This window comes from Notolabrus celidotus, chromosome 5, assembly GCF_009762535.1.
Source record: "Notolabrus celidotus isolate fNotCel1 chromosome 5, fNotCel1.pri, whole genome shotgun sequence".
Lineage (NCBI taxonomy): Eukaryota > Metazoa > Chordata > Actinopteri > Labriformes > Labridae > Notolabrus > Notolabrus celidotus.
Window position 1 is genome coordinate 19,606,551 of NC_048276.1, and position 14,036 is coordinate 19,620,586.

At 40.4% G+C, this 14,036-nt stretch overlaps 1 protein-coding gene across 1 annotated transcript in view; it reads right to left on the minus strand.

Annotated features, from left to right (window-relative positions):
- Positions 1–2,994: 2,994 nt before the first annotated feature.
- Positions 2,995–14,036, minus strand: part of LOC117813401 (E3 ubiquitin-protein ligase RNF43) — a 143,945-nt gene continuing 132,903 nt past the window's right edge. The window contains exons 3-9 of the mRNA XM_034684588.1: positions 11,647–11,721; positions 11,419–11,553; positions 11,185–11,286; positions 10,882–11,052; positions 10,686–10,788; positions 8,267–9,772; positions 2,995–6,216 (exon numbers count right to left, since the gene is read on the minus strand). Coding sequence (XP_034540479.1) covers positions 6,191–6,216; positions 8,267–9,772; positions 10,686–10,788; positions 10,882–11,052; positions 11,185–11,286; positions 11,419–11,553; positions 11,647–11,721 — 2,118 coding nt within the window. The 3' untranslated portion in view covers positions 2,995–6,190. The remainder of the gene's footprint in view (positions 6,217–8,266; positions 9,773–10,685; positions 10,789–10,881; positions 11,053–11,184; positions 11,287–11,418; positions 11,554–11,646; positions 11,722–14,036) is intronic.

A 14,036-nucleotide genomic window follows, 5' to 3' on the forward strand; every position in this document is an offset into this window, starting at 1 on the left:
AAAAACAGAGAGAGAAAGAGCTTCAACAATCAGTTTCATACACAGCATTGGAAAGGTAGTTTTGTGTGGATTTAAAAGGAAAAAAAACTTTTTTTTAATATAGTTTGTTGGTTAGATGGTATTGTGATATTTGAATGAGAGTGTATCATCTATCTATAAACTAAGACACTTCTGTTCTTTCACTCTCTCAATATTGATTGCTTGCATAGTAGAAGTACAAAGGAACTGTTTACACTTTTATGAGTGTTAAAAACAAGTTTAAGCATAAGAGCAGACTATGAAACATTAAAAGAACACTCCAGTTGTCTTCAGCCTGCTGAGCAGAGTCTGCAGTGTAATGCAAAACCTAGTCATCCGCAGAGAAATGTGCATGGCAATTCATTAGAAGAGGAATTACATTATTGATATAAATATACAAAGGTACTGGACCTTTGTGAAACACCATTGGTTATCATTGCAAACTCAGAACGAGTAGATCCCAAGATTACTGCCTGCCGCCTGTCAGACAGGCAAACCTGGAACCATTTAACCCCCTGTTATGTTGCGGGTGAAATTGACCCTTTTTAAAGTCTATTTTAGGCAATATATGCCTTCCAAACCAGCTAAATGCAGCGTAAAAATCTGGGCAGCATGTGACAGAAGAGGTGTCGTGTTAATTTATCAACATCACTTGATAACTTAAAAAAAATCCAAAATTTAAAATCAAATAAACAAAAATCTATGTCATGTAAAACTATTGTATTTATATTTAGGGCTTTCCAATGTACAGTACATTAACCCTCCTGTTATGTTCAGGGTCAGATTGACCCTTTTCAAAGTTCAAAAATTAAAAAAAAAATGTTAAAAGTGTTTTTTCAGTATGAAACTTCTTGTACTTGCCTTAATTAGCATAATCAACATATTACATAGAAATGGTTCCTTTCACATATTTGCAACCCCCCCTGCATGTTTATATTACATAGATACTGTTCGTGGGTCAGTTGGACAGTCAAAGTGGAGGCTAAAAGGAGTTAGAAGATTCAAATACTAATTGTTTCTTTGCAACTGTGTTACACATTTCACCCCAATCACGTACCCACACACACACACATACACACACACACACACCCTCTCCCTATCTCTTGACCTCATCTGTTAAGTGCGAGAATGCAGGTGTTGGCATAACTTTTGACGGGAACCTTCTCTGTTCCCGTGGGCAAACTCCACCCACATTGAGTGGACTCTCAGCAGGGTAGTGATGTTTCATGATCAAAAGCTATGGCTCTGAGAGCTGATGCTTTATAGTGAATCAGAAGAGGCTGTGTATCGTGGCTACATCTGTTCCTCCTGAGAGTCTTCACGAAGACAGGGCAAATACTCACTGAGAGGAGAAATCGGATCAGCCCATCCAAGCCGAGGCATCTGATTTTTCTTAATGCCAACCTGCACTGAGGACATTAATAATGTTTGCTTGAGCTTTGTGCTGATTCTGTTTGCTTGAGTTTGGTTCTGTTTGGTTCTGTTTGCTTGAGTTTGGTTCTGGTTCTGTTTGCTTAATTTGGTTCTGGATCTGTTAGCTTGAGTTTGGTTCTGGATCTGTTTACTTGAGTTTGGTTCTGGTTCTGTATGCATAAGTTGGTTCTGGTTCTGTTAGCTTGAGTTTGATTCTGGTTCTGTTAGCTTGAGTTTGGTTCTGGTTTTGGTTCTGTTTTCTTGTACTTGGTTCTGGTTCTGTTTGCTTAAGTTGGTTCTGGTTCTGTTAGCTTGAGTTTGATTCTGGTTCTGTTAGCTTGAGTTTGGTTCCGGTTCTGGTTCTGTTTGCTTGTGCTTGGTCCTGGTTATGTTTGCTTAAGTTGGTTCTGGTTCTGTTCGCTTAAGTTGGAAATTTGTAATGGGATTTTTTTTGGGTTCTAACACTTTTGGATAATTGAATATGCCACTGGTCAAATTGAACCAGGAACATTATTGCTGTTCCAGAGAAACAAACATAACAGGAGGGTTAAAAGCTTGTGAACTAAATCCAACATTTTGTAAAATCTGTAAAAACAGGGAGCTCCTTATGGAAATTGTTGCCTTTTGTACCTTGCTGAAAACGTGTGCTAGGGGGTGCTATTGAGCAACAACGTTTACGCCTAAGTCCAACACCATTCAAATATCAAAGTTTTTACCAGGCCTGTATACACGACTTTTCAGATATGTTAGGGGGCTATTCAACTTCATGTCCTCTACCACAGGGTTCACAGAGTTCGTCTGCGAGCCCCCACAAATTGTCTCTCTCTCTCTCAGAGACACACACACACACACACACCGCACCAAGTTTACTTGATCATCTGTGTTGTATTTACAAAAGATTTTGATTGTACTTTGTGAGATAAAAGCAAAGAAAAAAGTGTTTTTTCCCTTTTACTGTCTAAATAATGCAGTTTACAATGTCTAGATTGTGCCTTGAGCATAGTTATCGAACAGTGCTTTGATTATTCAGTTTCTTAGCTCCTGTTGGGAATTCTAGCTGGCATTGAAACAGACTCAAATTAAAACTAATGCCTCTGTGTGAGCTACAAAAGCAAAACAGACCATCAGCAACCAGAGTGGTTATCTGTATTTGGCACTTTAATAGCCTGTAGATGTTGAAGCAGGATAGGTATTAAATAAATTGAATATCAGCCCACTGCCAAACTAGCCTTTGATGACAGTTCTCACAGCAACTTGGTACATTTTGATGATAAAAGGAAGCAGAGATGCAAGGAAGTGATCGGTAAACAAATAAGAGGAACTGTTTTGTCCACTTGGGGCACTAATCAAATCAACACAAACACAAAGTTCCTCACAGGAGGTCAAATCTGATGTGTCTTAAAGGTTTCTTTGGGACCGACTTGGTTTTGCTTACCAAGATAAAGGACACTGTTTTGAAATTACGAGGGCTAAACAAAGTTGAGTTATTCATTTAACAACACTGGCAGAAGACGAAAAAGGTCAAGACAACTTTCCAAACACTGAAAAAAAATAAACCAGCAGTGAGTTTTTATTTCAAAATAATTTATTTGCATATAATTGGAATGAAGACAGGTTGATACATCTGTGATGGCACTGCTCAGTTTCCATATAGAAACATTCAGTCTATACAGACAGCACTCTTTCAAACCTGGACAAAATGGATAAATATATTAGTAAATAAATATATTAGTGACATGTCACTATATTGAAATGTTCTATTATATATAAAATACAACACTATTTCATTTCTGTTTCTCTTGTTGTTCTCTTTTTGTACACAAAGTATCCAAAATATACTGACTCATCCCTTACAGTTCAGGAGGGAATTTTTTTTACTCATAGAAAAAGGCAGTTTCAGCTCATTATTCTTACAAAACATTACAAAACACAAAAACAACACAAAGAGAAAGATCTTGAACAGGATTAAATCACATCAGATATTCTGTGGCATCACTGGATGCTATTCTGCATGTGCTGATGGTTTGGGCTTGTTTTTGATTAATACTATAAGTTTTATGTTTGTTTATCTATTTTTAAAAAATCAGCTAAAGCCAAAGTGCTGCTTATTTTTCAGTCATTTCCATCTCAGTCTCTGAAACAGTTCAGGCACAGAGAAGAGTAAAAGAGGGAACCCTGAAAATTAAGTGGAGGGACGCTATGTTGACACATTCATAGTGAGGTATTAATACAAGAGGCTGCAGGTGAATACTTCTGCATGATTGTCCATAACTGTAAGTCCTGATTTCCACTGGCACATCATTGAGAGCATATTTGATTCTAAGATTGAAGTAAAAAGGGTTGCACAGGGCAAAAGGCACAATGCTTTAAGTTCACTTAGTTCAAGAGTTTGCGTCTTTGGTTCAACAGGTAAGAGCTTAAAGAGTTGGGAGGTTCCTCATTCAGGATTATTTAAGGTCTGAATGAATAAGGCACGTATGAGGCCCTTATTAGGAAGTGCTACAGGTTACATTGAATCTACCATTAGCTTGATGTCTGCTGGTGGCACTATGGTAAACTTTTTTTGAAGGCTGGCTGCTTTCACATTTGAACTTTTAAGGAAAATCCATGCTACAAATAAGTCTCTGATCTGAGATTATTTAGTCAGTGAACTTTAATCTGCTTAGTTTAAGAGTTCAGAGGAATTGTGCAAAAACATAAAAAAAATGTCTTAATTTCTTTTAGTCAGTCTGCCTGAATGGCAGATCACAATATAAGGAAAAAGAAGATATTTAGTTCGGTCCTTTTACTTTTGAGAGATGGTTTACTTTTTTAAACAATAAATCTAAATGAAAAAAGACTAAGTAATTTGTGATTAAAGATGGATATTTTTCAAGTGCTGTTGGATCAAAAAGCAGAGACATCCACACTTTAAAGGCACAGTGAGGAGGTTTTGTTTGATTTAAAATAGTCTCAGTCTGACACTAGATTTACCCTGCTTTTTTATGACCTACAGAGTACAATCAGATTATCAGATGTCAACTTCTTTAAACTTAATTTTGGTGCCTGTGTTTGGGTTGGACTTTACGCAAAGAAAACCGAGTAGATTTGTCAGCACTCACCCAAAAGTTTCTGCATTAAGAACTGAATGAATGCTTCACTGCTCTTTGAGAACACAAGGGTTAAACTGTGTGCATATTTACTTTGATCTGATAGTCATTGGGATACCACAGCACACATTGTGACACTGCCGATGTGACAAAGAAGGTCAAATTGGTCACCTTTGTAAGCTCACTAACAGTACTAAATCAGAGAGGACAAAGTTTTGTCGTTGTTACGTTACAGTTAATAATTGAATGTAGCTCCAAATCAAACATGACCTCAGAGCTCATCCTGCAAAAAGTTGTCTTGTACAAAGGAAAAATCTGTATTCCTTTAATTTACTCTCACAACAAATACACACTTTGGCACATATTTAAGATAGTGGGTGGTGGTGCTCATGGGAAATTAACACTACTGATTTCATCCAAAGGGGTCATCAAAATCAACGGGACATGAAAACTCCTCACTGTTCCTTTAAGCATCCTGACTGTAATTAATTTGAACTCTTCCCATTTTTTCCAGTGTTTGATTGTTCCTGAGATACGTCTCAGGCTCTCCACATTACAGTTTGAAATCATCTTGAATGCTCACCAAGCTTACTTTAAACTTAGGCTACCTAACCTAACATGGCTTTAATCCAGTTATAGAATTATACAGGCGCTTATTTCTTTTCAATTTCTGCAATGTAGAGCATTTTTCAAGAGCTTTAGTTGCTGGAGCACAAGAGGGAGGGGTGCTAAGATACAACATTGTGATGGATAAAGGAGCACAGGATGAGGCCAGTTTAATCTACACTGATCCGAGGGGTCGAGCATGAAGAGAACGAGACAATAGCTTGTAATGATGACCACATAATTCAGTCAAACTGGTTCATTTTGAAAAATGAAAAAATAAAAATGAAAAAAATAAAGAAGCAGGAAATGATCCTGAACACAAACAAACATGTTGAAAACAGCTGCCATTCTTGAAATAATGAAAACAAGGCCCATGCCAGGCTCAGCGGCCTCGGTGAATGCTCGAGGGGCTGAGCTTTACACTTTCTCTCCATTTTTAAACTTGCGATGAGTTTACGGGAGCTACATTGTTGTGATAAAATAAAATAAAAAAATAAATCACTACAGCAGTACCTTTAAAGCCCCTCTGTGAGAGGCACGTTAAGAAATCTGAGCTGAGGTAGGCTGGAGAGAAGAGCTTCTCGACGGAAGACCAAGATCACGCTAATGAAGCTGAGTACCTCTAAGATAAATCAAGTTATTGTGTGATAGGGTGAGAAATGCAGGGATGGAATCTCACTTCAGTTGGGCTAAAAAAAAACCCAAAGCAAGGATCATTCGTTGGAGCGTGGGAGCTTGTGATGTCACATGGTTTGAATATTCTTCTTTTTATTAAAAATAAAATACTTTTTCTTCTTTGTGGTGTGTGAGTCTTTTCCCCAGCAACTCCAAAGACTTCAGAATATTAAGTTTAACAATAATATGAAGGGCCCAGCTTTATTTTGAGATTTTACCCTGATTTAATTATAATATTTTTATTTTTTTTGTCGGTTAACTTGATCAAACAAAGTTAAAAGAGCCTTTTAGCATGTGAGAGTGGGGGATGCTGGGAGAGCGATTAGGCAATGAGAGGCTTGTCCATTCTGGCTCCTGTAGCAGCGTGACAATGGGGATGCATTAAGTCCTCACACACCAGACTCCTCTTCTGATCCTGCAGAAACAAAAACAGCTCAAGTTACTTTCTAAATAAAACAAAGAACATAGAAAATGTCGTTCAAGGATGTGATCATTACTTGATAACACAGACTTCAAACACCACTTATACACCCCTTAGAACAACATTGTGCCACCTACCACTTAAAACTGTTATACTACAACATCTGTATGTTTAAATGCAAACTGTACTGAAGTGATGGATGTTCTACTTCACCATTATTTCTACCTTACTTTTGATAACAATGCAGAGGATATCAGAACAAACCAGGAGTAAGTTATTCTTCAGAAGAGGATCAAGAATATTATAATCATTGTGTAATCGTTACAGACCAGCTGCATTGACAAAGAAGACGAAAAAGCAAGCTCAATCAATATTTATACAAACAGATCAACTTAACCCTCCCGTTATGTTGTGGGTCAAATTGACCCAGTTTAAAGTTCAAAAATCAAAAAACAAACATTTTAAAAGTATTTTTTTGCTCTGAAACTTCTTCTGCTTGGCTTAATTAAGTGAACAACATGTAAAATGAAAATGGTTCATTTCACACATTTGAAACCCCCCCTGCATGTTTATATTACATAGATACTGTTTGTGGGTCAATTTGACCCTGCAGTCAAAGTGGAGGCTAAAAGGGGTCAGAAATGTCAAATACTAAATGTTTCATTGCAACTGTGTTACATATTTCACCCCAACCACTATCCAATGTACATTCAAAAAAGTAGAGTTTTAAAAAATGTAAATTGGGATTTTTTTGGGTTCTGACACTTTTGAATCATTAAATATTCCCCGGGTCAAATTGAACCAGGAAGATTATTGCTGTCCCTAAGAAACGAACATAACAGGAGGGTTAAACAAGTAGTCTGTAGAGATTAAATGCAGCTGTTAATTAAATCAACTCCAGTAAAAAAAACACTTCATTACAAAGTTTTTAAAATATATTTCTTCATAATGTAATCAGACTGTCAATGTCAATTATGTAAAATTTTAAAAAAGTGAATATCATCTGACTATGCTACTGTAACCAGCAGCTGCTGACCTATCTATGCCACTGTGGTAATTATGCAAGATGGCAGCACACCAGATTCATCTATTCTGAGACAGATTTCTGAGAAAAAGTGAGAAATTGGGAAAAAAAATGATCAGAACTCAAAATAATAAAAAAAAAAAAAGGATTCGCTCCAGGCTTAGGTTATTTTTGTATTTCGTGTTTCTTTGTCATTCCTTTTGGTATTTAAAAACATTATCTCCCACATGATGCTACAGGAAGGGATTCCTGCCTGAGGGGATCGAACTGTAAAACTCCTCACTCCTTTCTCTCTTACAACAGTATTATATAAATATATCAGATTGTTAAGTCGACTACTTTTCACACCGTGCAATACTCTGTGTAATATCCCCACTGTTTTTTAATACCCTTACCACTTTGCTCTGTGTATTATTACTTTTTATTTCTCAGCGCTTTGGTATATAGCTAAACTACATTTTCTGCTGTTTGTGTAGTTATTTTAATTGTATTCAATTGTATTTTTGTGTCTAGTATTTATGTCTTATTTCATTCAAACTTTCTGTTAAGACTTGAAAATTCTTAATTTCATTTCGTATTAGAGCAACCGTATTGACCAAATTTCCCCCACGGTAGAAATAAAAGTATTTCCGATTCTGATTCTGATTATCTGCTGCAATCTGATAACGTCAAAAAATGTCTTTAAAAACAACTCAAGATGCCAACTGAACACAAGGGTTGTAAAAAAAAACAAGGTAAAACAAACTTATTTGGAAAAACAGCAAATAATTTGTTCGTAGTTAACATCAATCAAACCGTTCCACTCATCAGTCGGAAGGGAAATCTGGCTGAACTGAAAATGTATTCGCCTTTCAGATCATCGGACTGATCTTGTTTCCTGTCGACACATGCCACCCTTTCAAGTTGTTGCTATGGTTGTCTCTCTTATGCGGTTCTACTAAAAACAGAACCAACTAAAAGTATGAAAATAAGACCAGAGAAAGGCTCCTGTTCTAAAGGACAAACAAGTGAGACACCCACCCTGATTGTGGTGTAATGTTTGGCAGTACAAACAAATGTCCGTGTTGCGTTCAGCTGCAGAACTGTGGTGAAACCTGCAGGCTGGCCTGTCCACCGAGGTCCCCGGCCCCAGGAGCTGAGGCTCAGAGCGGGCCTGCTGCACCCGCTTCTGCCACACAACATGTGCCCCGGCACAACAGGGCCAGTCCTCTATACCCCCAGAGTCCAGGATGAGGGGTACGGGGAGCAGGGTGGGGTGCAGCTCAGGAGGGGAGCAGCAGAAACCAGGACCCTGACCGTAGTGGATGTGGATGCTACGATCATCCTGCAGATCCAGACTCTGGTGGAAGCGAACAGAGGGACCGTCAAGCACACAGCCCCCAACTCGCCCCAACGGAGCAGGAGGGTGCGGGTGTCCCTGGTGGCAGCAGTGGGGCTGAAGCTGTAAGGGGAGGGGGGACACAAGGACAGGAGGTCCTGAGGGGGTGCTGGGGTCATGGTCCTGACAGTCTGTTCCAGGACTGGGCCGGTCTGTGGGATCTGGCTTTGGACACTGGCAGGGGCTGTGCTTGGGGGGGCCCACAGGTGAGTCTTTATCTGGGACCAGAGGAGAAGAAGCAGCAGGAGCAGCAGCCCCCTGCTCCTCGTCTGAGCCCCTGCTCTGGCCTTGGCTGTGCTCCCCCTCCTCGTAGTGGTGGTGTCTGTGCCGGTGGTAGTGGATGTGGCTGAAAACAGTCTGCTGCTGCTCCTCGGGGCAGCCTGCTTTGTTCACCACAGAGTCCAGAGACCTGGGCCGGGCCTGTGTACAGGCCTCCAAGCTGTTCCTACGAGGAGCTCGGCCAGGCCCAGGCCCGTAATACACAAAAGGATCGTAGTCACTGCTAAGAGAGCTACGAAAGGTGGACCAGCTGCCGTACACCCCCTGCAGGGACACGTCAGTACAGTTTAGAACGGAGTCACTGGACGATCCATGGCAGGGTCCTGAGCTAGAGTCACTTGCTGGTCCATCAGCTAAGTACCCACTGCGTTCTGTGTGGTAGCTGCCCCCTGAGCAGCTGCCCTCATCCTGCCGGCTGTGGGGCGGAGCTCCACGTGGCTGAGGTGTGACGGATGCTGAGTGCTGCAGTCTGGAGCTAGACGCACTACGCTGAGCCGGACAGGATGAGCGATAGTTGTGGCAGGACCGGCGGGGGGTGTAGTGGTGGGAGGAAGTCCTGCAGTTAGCACCGATCCTGTGGGGCCTCCCGGGACCCTCTGCAGGGAGGTGGTACCCGCAGGAGGAGCCGAGTGGCCTGCTGGTGAGGAAACGTACTGTCTGTGTTTCTCTGGGAGAGGAGCCGCTGTAGTGGGCCAGAGAGGGATAGGGTCCAGAGGGTCCACGAGGGTAATGGGGCCTCATAGAAAAAGGGATGGCGTGTTGGGGGAAGGGGTGGTTGCGAGGGCTGCTGTAAGGCTGAGGGTGAAGAAAACCCTGGCTGTGCTCTGGACTCTGCTGGAGTCTGTTCCTCTGCTGCTGCCGTTCTGTCCCTGCAGACCACAACAGCAAAAACAACGTTAAGCACAACACTGCAGGTAACTTCTATCTATTGAATTATATTTCAGTTCAATAAAAGGCTTCTGGAACAAAACATTTTACCACTATGTTTACTGTATCTTATTTAACATTTACTTATTTTCATTTGATCTAATTCTGGGGGTGTTCACCTTACAAGCTCTTTTAAATTTCATACCTCTCCGGAACATTTCTACCCATTTCAGTTTTTTGGTTGCTTTTTTCATTAAATATTTAATGTGTGTGTGTAAGTTCTTTTAAAAAAGCAAAACATTATCAAAATCAATCATTTGTAACTGTAGACATAGGAAGAGTTTTAAGATTCAGAAACATTGCTGGGTCTGTTAAAACATACCTGAGCTACTGACAGTAAAATTAAACATTTAATAAACATATAAACTTATTTTACACTCATTAAAATCTAAATCCTATATTTATGATTACAAATGGACTACAATTATTTCACTAACAGTGTATATTTAAAAAAATTTAACCATCTTTTTATATCAGGTTTTCCTAATTTCACTTCTTATCACTATGTTCTGCTTTTTTTTAATTACCATAGGTTTAAAATATTAAAAATATGTAGATTAACTGTTCCTTTTCTACATTAACCCAGCTGTGACATATCATACATTAATATCTTTTTTGAATAATAAAGTTAACATTTTTCTATGAAGGTTGTTTCTTGCAGTACTGTATATCGCTGCAGTATGTCCCAGTCCCTACTCTGTCCACCGTCTTGTACTTGAAATAAAGGCATTAAAAGCCCCCAAAATGAACATTTTAAAAGACAAAAAGACAAATAAAGCAGATCCACAGTTTTAATTACACCAGTGAAACATTGTTGAATTGCCAGAACTTAACTGTAAACATGCTTCTCCTCACCCATGATGTTGTGCATGCAGAGGGGACAGGTGCGGTGTTGGAGCAGCCAGGGGTCTACACAGTCTTTGTGAAACTCATGAGCACACGAGATGATCCTCAAATGCTGGGATAAAGAATGACACAAAGGTGGATTTAAGATTTGATAAAGAGAGTTGACTTAGATGCAGTTTGTTCCTCACTCTCTCTCCTCTCTTACTTGGCCGTCCTGAAACTCCTCCAGACAGATAGCACACACAGGACTCGAGTTGGAGCTGCTGGCCGACCCCCAGGCTGCTCTGTGGCGCTGAGAGCTGGAGCAGCCCTGAGAGTTGTAGATTGTTGTTTCTAATCGATTAATGGCGCGCATGGTCTGCTGATGGACTGAGTCCTGTGGTCGAAAAATGCAGAGGTTAGAAAGACCTTCAAAAGGTAAGACCTCTAGCTTACCTGTGAATCCAAACTGAGGAAAATCCAATGAAACTCTCTTCTCTGTCAGCTTAAAGCTGTTGCAGTGACTCACCCACGTTCTGTTGGACTTGCACTTGTAGCGGAAAGCGAAGATGAGCACAATGGTCAGAATAGCCAGGACGATGGTGAGCAGAATACCAACATCATAATGTGGCTGAAATAGAAAATGAAAAGTCAGATTTTTAAGTCCTTTAAGACACTAGAAAGTAAGTGAGAAATCTAAAGTAATTCTGATAGCAGAAGTCCCAGACATGGCTCATATACAGCCTAAAAAATAGGTGCTCACCCATCTTGGCTGCTCCACCAGGATCTCAATGCGGACTTTGGCCTCCTCGTTCTTGTTGACCAAGCCCATCAGCTCCTCAGCATCCTCCGCCTCCACCAGCACCACCGGGCGGGGAAGAGAGTCTGTCTCCCGCAGCTGATGAAGACACAGAGACATGAGTGTGACAGTTCTGTCCTTTTTTTAATCTTTTATGTTTCACACTTGAATATACCGCTGCCTGAACCTCACCTCAGCAGCAGCATTGGCGTCATCACTGACATCAAAGATAACAGCCTGAGCTCCTTTATCCAGAGCCATGCGAGCCTGAGAGAGACAGCACAGGAGACACACAGTTACAAACAAATCCTACAGATAGAAACGTGATTATAAAAGGACATTTTAAGGGTTCCTATTATTCCTGCAATCAAAATAACGCATAAGAACATTATATAATTTAATTGAGACCACAGTAAACATTGCTTCTTCCGTTGCAGTTACACATTGGGCAGTTCCTGTGAATATAGAAGACATCAGACTAGCTGTATCTTAAACTGTCACTAGGTGGCAGCCACAGACTGACTTCACAACTTGGACCAAATTACAGCTCCTCCTTCCTCTTTTCCACCTGACTCTGGAGGCTACATGCCCACTTCAAAGTGTGTTAAAATCCGATCCTGATGCCACAGAATGTTTCTCCTTTTCTGACATAAAAAAGCGTAACCCAAGAAAAAGTGGAGGATTATTTGACTTGGTTTAAGGTTTTGTAATGAAGTAAAACAAACAGGGAATTAAGTATAAAAAAGGACATTTTGTCAACTAAAATGTCTCTAAAAATGTGCACCAGGATCTCCCTCTACTTCTTTCTTGATATTGTGGCATCCTTTTTAATGTGTCACTTCAAAGATAGTTCATCTGAAACAGCGAGAGAATCAAATCACAACTTTTCACTAACCACTGGTGCAAAGTGGCAACATGAGTGATGATGAAAGCATGCATTTAAAAGAGTATGTAGATCATAACCCAAACAAAGTCAAATGAGAACTTAACGGTGCAGTTCGATGAGTTCAGCAGAACACGGACATACCCCTTAACTACGCTCAAAGACACAATGGGATCCCAGAATCTCTGTATCTCCTCCCATGTATGGTGACACTCAAAATATCAGTAGTTAGCTAGGAGGCTACAATACTGAGAAGAAAATCTTAGGAGAAGGGAGTGTTATTTAGTGCCACACCAAACTGAAATTTCATCCGTCCATCCAAACATGTCATTCATACATGATTATTCTGAGTGATTTTAGGAGAGTTGTCACCCCACATTTCACTTTAAGAAGTACATAAAACACATAACATGTGTTGTCTTCATTCATGCAGTTATATAGATCAGGGGTTCCCGAACTTCTCAGCCCGCGACCCCCAAAATATAGGTGCCAAAGACTGGCGACCCCCATTATCCCTCAAAGTGATTTAATGTGGCTTCATTTAGCTGGTCTGGAGAAAATGACCCTACCTATATGAGAATGTGTCTGTGTTTCCTGTGCCTTTACGCACAGTAAAGAAGGCCCGCTCTGTGGTTGGCCTAGAAATGGACAGTCTGGAGTCAGTGGCTGAGAGGAGGTTGATGGACAAACTGCGAGCCATCCTGGATAACCCCTCTCACCCTCTCCATGATGAGCTGTGGCTGATGGGGAGCTCGTTCAGTCAGCGCATCATTCCACCACGGTGCAAGACTGAACGCTTCAGGCGCTCCTTTGTGCCCACAGCCATCAGACTGTTGAACAGTAACGGAGGCCACAGACTGCACCATGCTGACCACTGACCAAAAAGTACGAAGACCTGGCTCACCCCCTCTCTCTTCCTCCAAACAAAAGAAAATAGGTGGCCTAAATGAACTCAATATCCCTGCCCCTAACACATGACCCATAAATAATCTAATTAACTGACCCCACAATAAACCATATCGTAAACAAACAACATAAATAATACCACAAAAGTATACAAACAATATCCTACCCTAAACCTCAAAATAACATAAAGTTAGTTTACTACTCAAAATTTAAATCCCACATTTTCCAACCTATAAATAGTGTGTTTCACAAAGAACCTCAGAAACGTTTCTTATTTAACGAGGACACTCAGTCTTGAAGTAATAATAATGACAGACAAAGCACTCCTTTAAAGCAACAAAATCATGCATTAGATCCTTCTCCTATACAAATACAAAGAGGGGTTTGTGGTGACTTTAATGTTGTTACAGGGAATTTATTTTCAGACTCCTGGCTAAAAGTAATGATTTAAAAATATGAAGATGTTCACTGACCTGCAGAGAACTGTGTGTACTGGTTGTGTGTTTCGAATGAACACACACAGAGTACAGAAACATTGTCTTTTAGCTGTGAATGGAGTGTGTGTGCATGCACTGACCAGCTCCTCAATAACAGCAGCCGGGCTGACCTGACGCTGACACGTGTATCTGATCTGTGAGTGTTGCTTTTGTTATGAGCGTGCTCTGTGAAACCACACATACTTTCTTTGGCATCAACAGCAAACAAATAGCTCTCTTTTCATCAATATCTCATCACCAACTCTGAAGTATCTGACATCTGCCAACACTTAATGAGGAAGAGACACAAGTTTAAA